The sequence below is a fragment of the Gavia stellata genome, chromosome 5 (genome assembly GCF_030936135.1).
Source record: "Gavia stellata isolate bGavSte3 chromosome 5, bGavSte3.hap2, whole genome shotgun sequence".
In the NCBI taxonomy this organism is placed as follows: Eukaryota; Metazoa; Chordata; class Aves; order Gaviiformes; family Gaviidae; genus Gavia; species Gavia stellata.
Genome location: NC_082598.1, coordinates 6,491,704 through 6,507,098, shown reverse-complemented (window position 1 = coordinate 6,507,098; position 15,395 = coordinate 6,491,704). Strand labels below are relative to the sequence as shown.

The 15,395-nt window shown below is 50.7% G+C and overlaps 1 protein-coding gene across 1 annotated transcript; it reads right to left on the bottom strand.

Annotated features, from left to right (window-relative positions):
• Window positions 1-2,079: 2,079 nt before the first annotated feature.
• FOXI3 (forkhead box I3) lies at window positions 2,080-5,139 on the bottom strand. The gene is made up of 2 exons (XM_059818120.1): window positions 4,437-5,139; window positions 2,080-2,669 (listed from the first exon to the last, which is right to left on the bottom strand). Exons 1-2 carry the CDS (start codon window positions 5,137-5,139, stop codon window positions 2,080-2,082), a joined length of 1,293 nt encoding a protein of 430 aa, XP_059674103.1.
• Window positions 5,140-15,395: the final 10,256 nt, after the last annotated feature.

Genomic DNA, 15,395 nt, shown 5'->3' with positions numbered 1-15,395 from the left:
GCCCTTTCCCTCCCATTAACAGTACCACTCATCACCTGAGATGCAATTAAAAATCAAGACCTGGAGGAATTACCCCTAAAGCCAGGAAGATGGTATCTGTGCTGGGAAGGGGTGAGTGAGAGGGGGATGAGGCAGGAGTTGCCACCCGCCCACTGGTCTTAGCTATTGCACAAATGGCGGTTGGCCAGTGCTGGGGAAAGTACTTGGTCCCGATCCCAAGCACATGGAAGTCATCTGACGTTTCGTCATGGCTTCATTATATTTTGGATGAGGCCAGTGGTTTGTCTTGCATCACTACCCCGTATGTTATGCAGGTAGCCAGTGAAGAGGCGCTGCGTCGCACTGCCAACAATTTTGTTTTCTGAATAGCCTGCAGGGATGGCCTTACATCACGGCAGATGCATATATGTTAAATAGCTGCAATTTCATGCTTAACTTCATTATTGATGCTACATTCCTCATGAAGACATTCATATTTACGCTCTACCTGCACACAGCGCCCAACAAACAGCTTATGCAAACGGCAAGAATTGGGAGTTGATCGTTTTGCATAATGGCTGCCCTGGGATGGAACCTCCTTCCCCAGCAGCATGGATCAGGAAGGATTCTCAGGAGTGCCTGTTTAACAGCAGACGCTCCGCCTGGCCCGCTAGCCGACTGGTCTGACTTCTCAACCAGCCTGTCATTTTAAGCAGGTGCAATCCTATTGGAAAACCTGATTTGCAAAACGGATCGAGCCAACAGGCAAAGCTCAGGCTTCGAACCTCCCGCTAGCTAGCACCATGCTGGAACCAGCCCCCCTTCTTTTACTTTTGCAAGCTTTTATTATTTTTTTTTTACTAAACCAGGCTGTAAACAGTTGTAATTCAGACCGTTGACAAAAACAAACAGACAAAAAAGCCCGGAGTGCCCACTCTACACAGTGAGACTATGAGAGGCTGCAAATCAGCTCAGATGCGTCTCCTTTGGGCCCAGAGCAGGTTTTTGTCTGTCTTCCTGTGCGGGTGAAATTTTTCATAAATCTTTGCACCTTTTATCCCAAACCACGTGAAAGCAAAACCTGTCTCCCACAGAGTTTTAAAATACCTCAAACATACTGAGGAACAACCAGGCAAAAATCTAACAATTGTTAACATTTTATTCCCAACAGCTGTTCAGCCTGAAAAGTTTCATTAATACACTAACGAACAAAAACAAAACCAACAAAAAATTCAAAACAAATAAAACAACAAAAAAGAAGGGGAAACGAAGTGAAATAAACTTTAACAAAGTTTAAAACACATTATAAATAAGTACAGCTCCAGAGCATAATTTACAAATATAAAACCACATAGAAACATATGTACAGAAGAGTTACATTACATACAAATATGTATAAAAATACCCCAGTGTTTATTCTCGTGCTAAAGCTGCGTGGCTAGAGTTATCTTTGGTACTAAGCTCAGGGAAAAAGATGATTTTACAAAACACGGCCCTGGCTGTACAATATGCCATACACAGGACGACCAGAGCAAACCTCCGTGGGTTTCAAGGAGGTTTTGGGTGGGTGTTCACCCGGAGTATCCCCGCCCCATGCATTGCATATTGCAGGATCAGGGCAGAAAGCAAGGGTGCAACTGCTGGCAGAAGAGTTTTTTAATACATTGTACAAGGCACTTCATAAGAAATCTCTTCATTTTTTTTTTCCTGTTCTCTTCTAAGACTCACTGGATGTCTACACTCGGCTCTTGCTGATACCGCTTTATGGTAACAGTTTTTAAACTTCTTATTCTACATTCAGGATTAGAAACCTCTGAAAACATTAACTCAATTTGCTTTCATCTGCAGAATTTAGATGGCAAGCCACCTAAACCACCTAACATTTTCCAGGATGGGGAAAGGACTTTGTATCTGCCTTTTGCTGGTGTTTAAGGGGTGTTCTTATTCTGAAAGATGAGAAGATCTGTCTTCCTGGAAGAACTCCTGGGAATCGTCCACATTGAAATGCTGTTCGCAAAAGCTTATGGTCCTCCATGCTGCCAAATACACCTGCAACTCCCATTCCCTTTGCAGCGCTCGCCGGCTGACTGCCCCAGCATCCTACACCTCTGTTCCATCCCGGGTGTAGATGAGGCTGTTAACCGTGAAGTTGTAGTAGTGGTTGTACTGGGCTCCTTGGCTGCTGCTGCTGGGATGGAAGGAGCTGTAGTAGGCGGGGGAAGGTCCCGCGACCCGCTGCAGCTGGTCTGGTGAAGGCACCTCCTGAGAAGAGCTGCTGGAAGGGGTGAAAGTGCCACTGCTCAGCTGTCCAGCAGAGAAGTTCCTGTGATGCAGGTCACTGCCGAGACCCCCTGTCAGCCGGCTGCCTCCGCTGCTCAGGGAGCTCATGCCGCTGAAGAAGGTGCTGAGGCAGCTAGGGGTGGATGAAATGATACTGGAGGGAGAGGAGCTTTTCGGATGGTCCCTGGCAGAAGGTGAGGGGTCCAGCTCTGGGGGTGGGCTGTTTCCACACGGTTTGCCTGTAGCTGGGATGGGTCGCTCTTCCTCAGCCTTCAGGCCCCCCAGAGAGGAGGCCGCAGATGCGGTCGCAGGAGCATTGGGCTCAGACCGCCGCTTGCGTTTGCGACGGAAGTTCCCATTGTCAAACATCTTCTCACAGTTGGGATCTAAGGTCCAGTAGTTTCCCTTCCCTGGTTGAAAACAGGAGAAACAAGAGAGAAAATCAACTTCTGTGACAGCGAGCTCCGCCGCAGACAGATAAGCAATAGCCATGCCTTGTTGGATCGGCACAGCACCCACACCTCTCCTACACCTGTTCCTTCTCTGTCTGTTGTCCAGCACAAGGATCCAAAACCTGGCTCCAGGACATCATCACACCCACTCCTCCAATGCCCAAGTGAACCTTAAGGCCAGGTGGAGGAGGAGAAGCTCCCCACCACAGCGCATAAACCTCCCTGGAGGATCTGCACCTCCACCTCAGACCTGGCTGAAGGGAACGCGAAGCGGGGCTCCCCTCGCTCTGGCTGCCTCACATCAAGCAGGGGCACTTGCAGCCATCTCAGCCGTGGGTGACAAGGTGGCGGCCCTGCCACGGCTCCTCTCAGAAGAGCTGGTGGGCAGGTGGGCTGGCACACCCAAGTACACCGAGGGGACAGCAGCGCCGAGCCGCGGGGCTGCGGACAAGCTGCCCCACGCCCAAGACTTCGTGTGAGGGGGCTGTGGTGGCATTAGCTGTCCCCACACACTTCTTGCCAATGCCCGGGCCTGACCGGAGCAGTGACCCCACAACGCCCCCCCCGACGCCCCAGACCTGCACGTCCCCTCCTTGCCGGGCCGGACCTGCACCGTCCCGGCGCGCCTCCGCCCTCCGCCCACTGCCGGGCACGGGCTGTGCCCCGGGGCCGGGCCGGCGAGCAGCGGGCAGGGAGGGGAGCCGTGAATCACGGCCGAAGGAGCCGGGCCTTGCACAACCGGCACTCCCAGCCTCAGCCCACCCGGCCAGCTCGGGGAGGGGGTGAGGGCTGGGGCCAGCCGCCCCGCGCCCGAACCGCCCGCGGGGGCCAGCGCCGGGCCCGAGGGGGGCGAAGGGGGACGGTCTCCTCACAGCGCCCGGCTTGAGGGGACCAGGGAGCCCGGTCTCCTCATGCCACCGGCCCCGAGGGGACCAGAGAGCCTGGACTCCTCACAGCGCCGGCCCCGAGGGGACCAGGGAGCCCGGACTCCTCATGCCACCGGCCCCGAGGGGACCAGGGAGCCCGGACTCCTCATGCCACCGGCCCCGAGGGGACCTGGAGCCCGGACTCCTCATGTCACCGGCCCCGCGGGGACCAGGGAGCCCGGTCTCCTCATGCCACCGGCCCCGAGGGGACCAGAGAGCCTGGACTCCTCACAGCGCCGGCCCCGAGGGGACCAGGGAGCCCGGACTCCTCATGCCACCGGCCCCGAGGGGACCAGGGAGCCCGGACTCCTCATGCCACCGGCCCCGAGGGGACCTGGAGCCCGGACTCCTCATGTCACCGGCCCCGCGGGGACCAGGGAGCCCGGTCTCCTCATGTCACCGGCCCCGAGGGGACCAGAGAGCCTGGACTCCTCACAGCGCCGGCCCCGAGGGGACCAGGGAGCCCGGACTCCTCATGCCACCGGCCCCGAGAGGACCAGGGAGCCCGGACTCCTCATGTCACCGTCCCCGCGGGGACCAGGGAGCCCAGTCTCCTCATGTCACCGGCCCCGAGGGGACCAGGGAGCCCGGACTCCTCATGTCACCGTCCCCGCGGGGACCAGGGAGCCCAGTCTCCTCATGTCACCGGCCCCGAGGGGACCAGGGAGCCCGGAGTCCTCACAGCGCCGGCTGGAGGGGACAAGGGACCCGCCGGACAAGGGGACCGCCGGCGCCCCGCGGGGTCCGCGCCCGCCGCTCCCCCCCCAGCCCACGCTCCCGCCCGGCGCGGCGGCCTCACCGGGGTCGTCCTCGTCGCGGGGCACCTTGCGGAAGCAGTCGTTGAGGCTGAGGTTGTGGCGGATGCTGTTCTGCCATCCCGCCTTGCTGCGCTTGTAGAAGGGGAAGTTCTCGGCCACGTACTGGTAGATGTGGCTGAGGGTGAGCTTCCTCTCGGGGGCGCTCTGGATGGCCATGGCGATCAGCGCCGAGTAGGAGTAGGGCGGCCGCACCAGCTTCAGCAGCTCCTCCTGGCTGGCCAGGCTCAGCCAGCTCAGCTCCGCGCCGCCCGCCGACGGCGAGCCGGGCGCCGCGGGCGAGCCCACCAGCTGCCCGCCCCGCGAGCAGCCGTACGAGGCCGGCGGCAGGAAGGGCGCGGCGGCGGCGGCGGCGGCGGAGCCGGGCGGGCCCTGCAGGTAGGGCGCGGGGCTGTTCATGCCCCACAGGTAGCCGGCGTTGGCGGGCGCCCCGTAGTCCCCCAGCGCGTACCCGCCCGCCCGCTGCCCCGAGGAGGCGGCGGCGGCTGCAGCGGCAGCGGCGGCCGCGGCGGCGGCGGCGGCGGCGCCGGGCGGGTGGAGGCTGGGCTGGGGGTAGACGCTGAAGTTCTCGCTGCAGTACACCGCCATGTCGGGGGCTTCCTGGGCGCTGCGGGGCTGCGGGGGCGCGGGGGCGGCCGCCGGCGCCGAGGCTCTGGGCTGCGCCTGCTGCAACTCACCGGCGCTCATAATCCCTGGCCATGCAGGGCGGCCGGCGCTCCCCCCCGCTCCCGTCCTCTCCCGCGGACACCCCCCCCCCCCCGCGGCCCCGGTGGCCCCAGACCAAAAAATCCCGGGGGGCTGCCGCGCGGCGCCCTTATAGGCGCTGCCGTGCGCCCGGCCTCCCCGCCCGCGGCCGGGGCTGGGCGGGCGGCGGCGGCGCGCAGGGAGCAGCCAGTAGCGCGGCTCCGCGCCGCGGAGGGAGGCGGAGGGGGGCAAGGCCGGGCCCCAAAAGCGGCCATGGGGGAGGGACCGGCGGGGGGAGCTGCGGGAGGCGCCAGGGATTTGGCTCCCGGCAGCGCGGGGGCAGCATCCCCGAGCCTGCCCCCCCCCCCCCCCCCCCATCCCCGGCTGCCCCCCCCCCCCCCGCCCGCTCCCCGTCCCGGGGGTCTCTCGGCGCTGCCCCGGCGCTGCCCGGCCGCCCCCTCCCCGGGGCTCTCCGCGCTGCCGCGGCGCTCGGGGATCCGATCCCCCTTTCCCACGGATGCGATCGTCCCTGATCCCTTCGGCCCCGAAACCGGCCCCGAAATTGAGGTCTGGGGGAGATTAGCATCGCTGCGGTTGCCCCGACGGGAACGCGAAGGGTGAAATTCGCTTAAACCCTGTTACTCATGGTGTAATTTTGCCGCCCGTCTCACAACAGCCGGGGCTGAGATCGCAGTTAATTAGCTTTGGATAAGGAATTGCCCGAAATTAAACAAACAAACAACATCGGCGTGTTGGCTCGTACGGCGGGAGGAAAGGGCTGGCAGTCGCGGGGCGCGATTTAATGAATAAAAGTTGATTTTCGCCTTCGTGCCGCGGGGGAGCCTGAGGGAAAGCGCATCCTTTTGCAGAGAAAAAGCTCTCGGTATTCGTAACGATCCCGACACCCCGGGGTTTATACGGGGACCGGCTCCGGCAAATCCTTCTCGTCCGGGGCAAAGCACACCGTCGGACCCACAGGTATAACAAGAAAAAATACTGTCAGTGGTGCGGGAGAATTTAGAGAGTCTTTGTCAGTCGCTTAGAAGATGTAAATCCCCGGGTCTTAAACGGGATTGTTATTCAGTTTCCTGCTGGTAAATATGCCTAAAAATCCCCTTTCCAGGTACAGATGCGAAGCGCTCTCCCCAGGGCTGCAAGTGCCCGGTGTCTTGATTTGACGTCAGGATTTGGGGAAGAGAGGAGCTTTTGGGAGAAGTCTTCACATTTTGCGTTCTTCGATAAAACAGTTATCAACGCACATGTAAATCAGCGAAGCTGAATCAGGGCAGCTTTCCCGGGCTATCGCCAATTCCAAATTCTCATTCCTCGTGTGATCTAAGCAGGGATGTAATAACTGGAGGATTTTCACCATTATATTTCATTTTAAAACAAGTGGACAGACAGTTTGGAGACAGAGAATCACTTAAAAGTGAGTGTGATGAAGAATTAGGATTTTGGGTTTCCTCCTTTAATCGTAAGGGGAGGTGTTTTTGGTTTTTTGTTGGGTTTTTTGGGGGGGTCGGGGGTTTTTTTCTGTTCTTATTTTGGTTCTGTCACTGTTGCTGCTGCTGCTTTTATTTTGCATCTTTTGGGGAAAGAGCTTACCATGTGTATTTGGATAGCCAGAACAGCAGGAGAAAATTTTACATTCTGTTTCGCAAGGTGCCTTCTCCCTTCTCAGCTTCCTTGCCTTTATTATTTATAACAGCTCTGCATCTCTTTTTGCACTGGAAAATGCTTATTTGAAGTCTGACCGGACAAGAGGCATCTAAAAGAAGCAGTTTATGGGGAAATCACAGCTAGAAAGGACATCTAAAGGACAAGAAGCAGGTAGATTTTTAAAAAGCACCTTCCCTCTGTGTTTGAAGAGCTAAGCCGAAAATGTTATTCTCTGAAATTACAACAAATCTGTGTTTATCCGTTTGCTCAAAAAACCCACGGTCATTGCAGGAGGGAGAGGAGCAGTCAGTGGTATCGCCGTATTGCTCGAAATTGTGATTTTTGCTTCAGGGATTTGGTGCATTTGGGCAAAGGCAGAGCCATCTAGAGGGACAGCCCGGCTACGACGAGGCGGGGAAGGCGGTTTCCCTCAGAGGCATGGTATGCCGCCTTCCAGTTTTCTATAGTTGATTTCTCTGCTTCCAGCAAAGGAAACGGGTGAGAAAATAATGCTGAATTAGCTCTAATAAAAATGCGTGTCCTCAGAAAACTCCAGCTTGCTTTACCGAATAGTAAGGAACGTGAAACGAAAATAGCTTTAGAGAGGTTATTACATAGCTGGGATGGCACGGATATGCAAACCAACACTTAATTTAAAGAGTGGAGAGAATAAAGCTTTGATGGTGTGACGGCTGTAAAAATGTTTAATTTTCTTAATGCGTTTATCCTGCAAGTCGCATGCAGTGTTGCCTCGAAACATCGTCAGCTCTCAGTACAAACCTGTTGCTGTTCTCTTCTGCCAAGGCACAAGGAGAGCAGCATGAAGAGATCCAGCGCTCTGCCTCTCTGCTTTCTAAAGGGTGCTTTTTTCCAGAGAGGTCTGGGAGACGTTGGCCTTTCAGAAATGCACTGGGAAGCTGGCAAGCGAGGTGCCGAAACGCAAAACTGAAATCAGTTTCAAGGTAAGAGTCTGAGGCTACTGTCCATCACTGCGAGAGGATTCGGGGTCGGGCTTGAGCAACGCTATGAAATTACTCTGTCATTACCGAGTCGTCAGGACAGTCGTTGGCATTGGCATTAGGAGTGTGGAAGTGAGGTCTGCGGGGTAGGGGAGCCTGTGGCACCTGGGAGTCGGGGCTGAACCGTATGCCCAGCCTGCTGCGATTAGGTGCAAACCTCTCCAGCCAGCTGCCTTGGAAAGTGTTTCAAGACTTCCCGAGGAAAAGTGCTGGGGGAGAGCGAGGTCCTTCTCATCCTTGCCTTGTGCTAGCCACACCATTCGCTTTGGTGTTGTGCTTGTCTTTGTCGTGCATGCAGCAAGCGCTTTTCCCTCTGCTAGGAAGACACTGTCTTTGCCTCTAAGGGCCTGCTCCTCTGAACATGTAGGTACAGGCTTAACTTTCCTGTTGTGAATCTCAGGTGTGTGCAGCTGAACACGGAAACCTGAAAATGCTTCAGACCTGAGCACCCAGCCTCGCAGCAGGTACCGATACCTGCACCCACCCGGGTCTCTCTCTGTTTCCCGAGGATGCTGAGGTCTAGGCGCAGGGAACGTGTTGGAGGGTTGGGACCTAATAGCCCATATTGGCTGCTCTTGACTTTACCAGTAGGAGAGAGAGACCAGGATCCCTTCAATGGCTCCAAATGGCTGCAGTGAAGCAGGAACCACAGGTTTGGTTTGTTTTGGCTGCATTTGCAATATAAGTCTCACTTTTTCCCCAGGGCTGGCAAGAGGCAAGGCAGTAACTCTATGGCCCACATACAATCTGCACATGAAGAATTATTTTATATATCTTTCCCCACAGTAATCAATTAAATCGGGAATGAGTTCTTCATCCTCAGGGACAAGACGGGAGAATTATTTTTTCTCTTGCAGTGCTCCAGTACTGTGGCTCCACTCTCAAGAATATCAAGGAATTGACTAAGAAAAACTCAAATTAAATTTAAGCTCTAGTACCACTCCCTTATTTATGGCTAAGTCTACTCCTTCCTAGACTGGGTACTTTACACCTATTAATATGCTCTAAGAAAGTCTCTTTTTTCACTCAACCTCTGATTTGTCCTGCAAATGGGTAACAAGAGAATATCTGATGGTGTGCAATAGATGTTTCACTGCCGTGATTTTGGGAAGGGTGTTCTGTGTACATGTATACGGCTTGAAGTAATTTTTATCCCTTACCTAAGGAGAATAATGTATATTCCTTCCTCCCTGTATCTCGTCATCTATTGGACTGAAGTTCTGGCGATCAAATTTTGCCAACTTACCTTATGATAAGATCAGAGGTTTTCAAATCTCTCTTGATTTTTCAGACCCTACAACATTTCCTGGGGAGGTATCCTTATTCCACGATTTTCAGGCTACTGACAACAGGCTTGGTTTGGTTTTGTTTCTAGTTCATGGTCTCTGTAAAAACACTGAAGGCTGTAGACTGAGCGTTAGCGTTTTGGAATAGCAAATATTTTCCTGATCTGTTTGTATGGTGCTGAGTGTGATGGAGCCCCTGGACACTCTGCCACAAAGCAAGGAATAAATCATAGTTTATCGCAAGCCGTAGTTACTCCAGCACTTTAGGCTGTCATGAGCCAACACCATTGCTGAAAGAAGCAGTTCTGCTCTGTGTCCACTCCTGGTTGCTTTTTCTGACTGCTCTGTGCTCACGCAAGTGTTTCTGTGGCTGTGGACTGGGGCACTGATTCAGGTCGAGAGGAACACCCTCTCCCCAGTCTTTTCTTTTATTTTTTTTTCTTTTTTTACCCTCCCCAGGTTAGTTTTAGCCTGGGCCTGCCTGGCCCCTTCCTGAATGAGAGCTTGTTAGTGACTGATTAGCCAAAGTTTTGATAAAAGCTTCATTGTTTGTAACCTCTGTAACCTACCCGGAGCTGCGCTCCTAATAAAAGTGGGATTAAATAGACACCTTGGGAGTGAGACAGTTGCAAGTGGGAATCTCAGAGTTTTGGGGGACAAAGGGATGTGGCCAGGCTTCAGTAGCTCTGCGTGTCAGAAGTGATTTTACCAAAACTGGGAAAGAAGCCTGACTTTTGGTTTTTGGGGGAAGAGGATCGTGGTGGGAGACAGAAGGAAGACAACTGTTTGTGGGTGGATTAAGCACGTGCTCCAGGTGTTTGGAAGCACATTTGCAGAAGCTCTCAGCGCCCTGCATTCCTCCTGCCTCTCCTCAGGCTTAAGATTCATAAAAAGCATTTAAAAATCCCCACTCTGATCCCACGAATCTAATCCTTCCTCGTTTTATTTTTTCAGCAATAAAAAAATCCACCTGACAATGAGGTGTGACTAACTTGGCACTGTCGGATAGTGTCTTTTCTGGGAGGAGTGTTAAGCAGGGAGCTTCATCCCTCCTGCTTAAAGCTAGAAGCTGACCTGGGCTGAAATAAAGCAACATCTTTGTGCTTTTTGTGTGGTTTTGATGTGTAATGGGGTGTTTGAAATGGAGCTTAGTGCTCTGGGCTGGTTGTCCTATAGTGATCACTCCTATAGAGTAAGGTAAAGGCCAATATCTTTTGGTTTTAATTCATCTGACTAGGCTACCTCTGCCCTGGAATGAGTAATGGGAGTAGAAAAACATAAATTTATGGTCAGCTAAGGTAAAAATAATCGAAACTATTAGTAGATAAAGGCAGTAGCTGCCATCACCACCACCACAAGGAAATGGAGGAGTATTAAATTAGGATTTCTTTCCCATGTTTGTCTGGGGGAGAAAATCAGATAGTGTATTAGTATCAGGTGCTGGTGAAAGAGCATTTTGGGCTCCATTAATAACGTGGGATTATGTTAAATAGCAACCACATAAATTAAATATTTTATGATCAGCCAGTCCTGGTAATTCACAGCCAAGAGTTTCAGAACTCTTGGAACCAGGAACATATCGTGTGGGCCATTAATGCTGACTTTTCATTTTGGGACACTAGAAAGATTTTAGAGGACTAAGAAAGCTGATACTGGCTCATTCTTTAAAAGGATTGGGCAAATTATTTGGGTAATGCTAAGACTGTCATCCTATCACTGTTAAAGGCAAGAAATAGTGGACACATCACTTGATTAATGAATTCTTAAAAGAAGGCAGTGAAATTGATGCAAATTAGTGTGTGTATATAGAAAATAGGCCTTGTCAAATCAATTTGCTGTTGTTCTCCAGCACAAGTGAGCAACTCTTCATGTAGCTGATTTCGGAAAGTGTTTGGTTAATACCATGTTGGAGGTGGATTTTTAAAAAAGGGTATAAAATCAACATGGTGCAAATTAAGTGGATCTAACTGGTGAAACAGAGATCTACGAATGTCACTGTGAAAAATGAATCCTTGAGTCTCTTTGCAGGGAAATCCTGGGTTCCCTTTGCAGGCAAACTGGTTCGTTATTCTGTTCCTGTCACTGATTTGGGGGGAAAATAAAGAATCATTGTAGGCCAAATGTGTAGGGGTCTAAACCTGGGACTATGGAGTGTTAAGTAATGAAGAGGACAGTTCATTGACAGAGAGCTATCTCCATCTCTGCATGGCAACTGAGAGCAAATGGGCGGAGTGTATTTCGATATGGAGAAGCAAAAGGACACATTTAGGAACAAAATCTGAGATTGATGAGTGATGGAGTCCATCCCAGAAAAGAATTTTATTTTTTTTTTTAAAGTTGTTGGCATTCTTGTGAATAATCATCTGTTCCTTGCTGTGATCTTAGGGTGAATGAGGCATAGGAATAAAGAACGATCTTAAGAGTCATTTCCAACCTAAATGATTCTGTCAATTATAATAATTTCATATTGGTAGTGCATCAAATTATGATAGCACCTATAAAATCATGAGTAGCAGGGTAAAGTAACAGGGTTGTTTACTGTCTAGTCAAATACAAGAGCTAGGGGACATCAAATAAAACCAGTAGGAACCGTGTTCCTGAGAAGATACAACGTATAGATACATGAGATAGATAGATAACGAGAAGAAGATACACAACGTGTAGTTAAGCCTTGAAGCTTCTCAAGGAACTCACTTTAATTACTTGCAGGAAGGTAATATTATGGGTGACATGTTTGGAGTCTATAAATACCTACGCAAGAGCAGAAGCATGAGGATAAAGGGCAAAACAAGAACCAGTGGCCAGAACTGAAGCTGTACAGGTAGAAGGGGCTCAATTCAGCTGCTCACACAGGGATAGCTGGGACCGTCTGAGATGCTTTGCAGTCTCCAGTGGTCTCCCACTGGCACTGTTTTACATATGTCAGGCATTGCAGACGTCTCAGGTACCTTAGGGAACCTCAGACAGCTCTAAACACCTTTGTGTGCAACTGAATTAAGTACAAAGTATCAATTTTTATTGTCATGCATAATTGTTAGAACAACTTAGCAGGACTTACTGTAGGTTCTCCACCAATTTTAAAATCAAGGTGGGATATTTTTTCTAATACATCCTCAAAAGAAGATAGCTACTAAGAGAAACTGTGGTCTGGATCCTTCTGCAGGCATGTGGACTGTCCACAGTGATCTCTCATGTTCCCATTTTCCCACCATCAGTCCTACCTTGAACATTGCACTATACTCCAGCTCCAGACTCAGAGCTTTCCTTGTTTGGTTTGCTGTCTTTGCACTGTGCTTAATTTTGCCCGATACGGTGATATTTCTGTCCAGGTTTTAGTGCCCAGCCAGGCAGGTGATTAGGTTAATTTAGATACTGCTGTGATGCCTAAATAAGAATTGCCCTCTCTTGGAGAAGGGCTGAGCACCGTGTTATCATCTAAGCCAAAAAACCCATTCATACGATGCATAGCAACATGTGCTAAGACGCTCAGGGCCGTGTCTGCCATGAAGGCTACTGGCAAGAAACGTTTTGAGCTTTGTTCAGTCTTCTTGGCCATGTAGATGCTATCTGATATCTGTAACTAGGTCAGTGTCTGATGAGGGGAAGTAGTGCAGTGAAAGGATTGCTGTTAATAGAAGCTTTGGCCAGCAGAAGCAGGCATCTGAGATCAGTTTGGGTAACATTTCACTCCTAATGAGCAAGTTAGAGATGTACCAGCATAATACTGTGCACCTTTTGAAAATCAGGTGGACAGACAAGGTAGCGGTGCTGTATGGGAAAACCTTGGTTTAAGGCAATGATGCAAAATATGAGAGGCATCAGCAGGAATCACAGTAGTAAAAAGAAAATCCTGGTCAGCTCAAGATTTGTGACCTTTCAGAAATCAGCCCTTCAGTTTAGGGCTGTGGAACAGCTTCTGTAGTGCTTATAGACATATGGGCTCCTATGACAGATACCAAGGAAGAATTTCCTTGATTTCTTTGAAGAATTTCAGGCAATTTTGCTACCCGTCAAGGCATGCCTAAGCCGTACCTTGGGAGTGAAGCATTCATGTACCCAGTGACTGATGTTTGTGACTGATTGGCACATGCCAAAGATTGGCAGCGGCAATAGTAACCAGGAGCAAATATGGCAAGTGCCTGCAGGCGTTCACAAGGCTCTACAGGCTCTACATACGCAAAAAGAGGTGCAAGTGCAAACTAAACAGGCAGCAGAGCTGAAAAGCTGATTGGCATTTGGGAAGACCAAAATTAGCCATCAGAGGAAGAGCAAGCACTGGGTATCCCCTGGAGCAGTGGTCTTCTGCAGTCATAACCTCATCATCTGTCTCAACAACGTTTACTTAACATGGCTTGGTGCGAAAGAAAGCAGGCAGCCACTGAGCTTGGGTCTTGGAAGACATTCTCCACCTGGCCAGTGATAAGCAGAATGCATAGGTGAAAAGACATACCCTGAGCAGGCGTACCCAGAGCTGGGCAAAAGTCAAATAGCAAGGGCAGTGAAGGAGAATTGGTTTAAAAAGCAAGGCAGCATTAAAACGCTCTTGTAAAAGTCCAAATTAAGGTGGCCTTTTGTAATAAATGCTAAGGAAGAAGAACAAGTGTACTTTCCAGAACGTTAAGGTTGCAGAGAGCCCCCTGCTTTCGGAAAAGGACAGGCTGAAAAGATGGGTGAAATATTACCAGAGTCTTTACAGACGACCGATCAAGGGATGAAGAGATTCTCAGTGTTTGGGAGATTATAACGCTTCAGGAGCAAGATGACAAGAAGAATCTTGCTGTCAGAGGCAGCAAAGAAGGGTCAGGAGACTGAAGAATCTGGGGGGCTGAGAATGGATCAATGGGGCTGTAGTATGGGTCATTGACCCAGCCAGTCAATCCTATGTTAGCGGGAAAGAAAAGGTCCCCTAAACAAGGAAAAGTGGATCCTAGTAAGCAAATTCCCACAATGGTGACCTTCCAAATTCTGTGCATTACCTGATACCTAAGCAAATTCCTCACTGTGTTCCTTGCTGGAGGATTCAGAAGGTGGATTCAGTTTCCACAAAGCGAGAGGGACAGCGCAGCAAAACCAGTGCAAGAGGCTGGTCACTGGCAAGTTCAGAGATATCAAGAACTTCACTTGCACAATTTCAAAAAGTCATTTGACCCAGTGTGTTGCAATAGGTGTGTGGAGTGTCCTAGGGCTATATGATATGTGTAAGAAGCTGCTGAAAAACATTATGAAGAGGTGAGGTCAGCACTCCTGGTCAAGAGCAAGCTGAACAACTGGTTCAGCACAATGCTGGTAGCAGACAGGGTGACTTGATAATTTGCAGCAACTTCTGGAGCTGCCTGTAGAAAGTGAAGGATGGAGTTACAGTCACCAAAGACTTTGGGCAAAGTCAGACAAGGAGATCAAGAGCCTGAGGATGATCACATCTTCAGGTGTGATGCCACTGGTGATGCCGGTTCATCAGATGTGCCAAGTCATGTTGCTGTGTCCGATGATGAATGATGTAGATCAAACATTGGTGTAGGCCAGATAAAGACCAAGGAGGAAAGGGAGAAAGGATGAGAACTACACAGGCAGGTAGCAGCAGGGTGGACAAGACAGACTGCCCCATTTATCTGAGAAATTTCACCACACAGGACAGCAACAGATACCTTTACAGAGATCTGAAGGGGGACGTAGCTGGCGCATGTGGGCATAGAGCATCTGAAACAGGCATGAAAAGGCACAGACAAATCATGAAGGCAAAAATTGGGCTACTCAGTAGGGAGCTGTCCTTGCTCTATGTGCAAAGAAATGGACGCTCAGGAAGGCAAAACAAAAAAAGACAGCTGGTATTTGCAACAAAATGTTACAGATCATGAGACCATGTCAGAAATGGGACAGTCAGCAGTAGGATTTACAAAAGGGACAGTCATCTGTGTGAGGAAACTCTGGCTGCTGGCTGGCTGGATAATCACTTTCAAGGTACCCTGTTCTTTGTTTTGGTAAAGGGGAGAGGATTAAGATGCTGATGGTAGGAGAAACTAGATTATTGGTTTTCATTTTGATTTTTTTTTTTTTTTTTGCTTTACAATTTTCTCAGCAGAGGTGTGCACCCCTACATACTGAATTTGCACCTACCTCTGTAAGCTGCTACTTCCTAATCTTCCTTCACAGACCCTTTGAGCCTACAGTCTGTGAACCTGAAGGGGTGGATGACATAGGAAAATGAGTCTCTGTTTGCTGAACACAGTGGAGCACTTGAGAATAACTTGTAACTGTCCTCTATGGTCATTAGTCTGCGGGACAAAAACATAAAGGG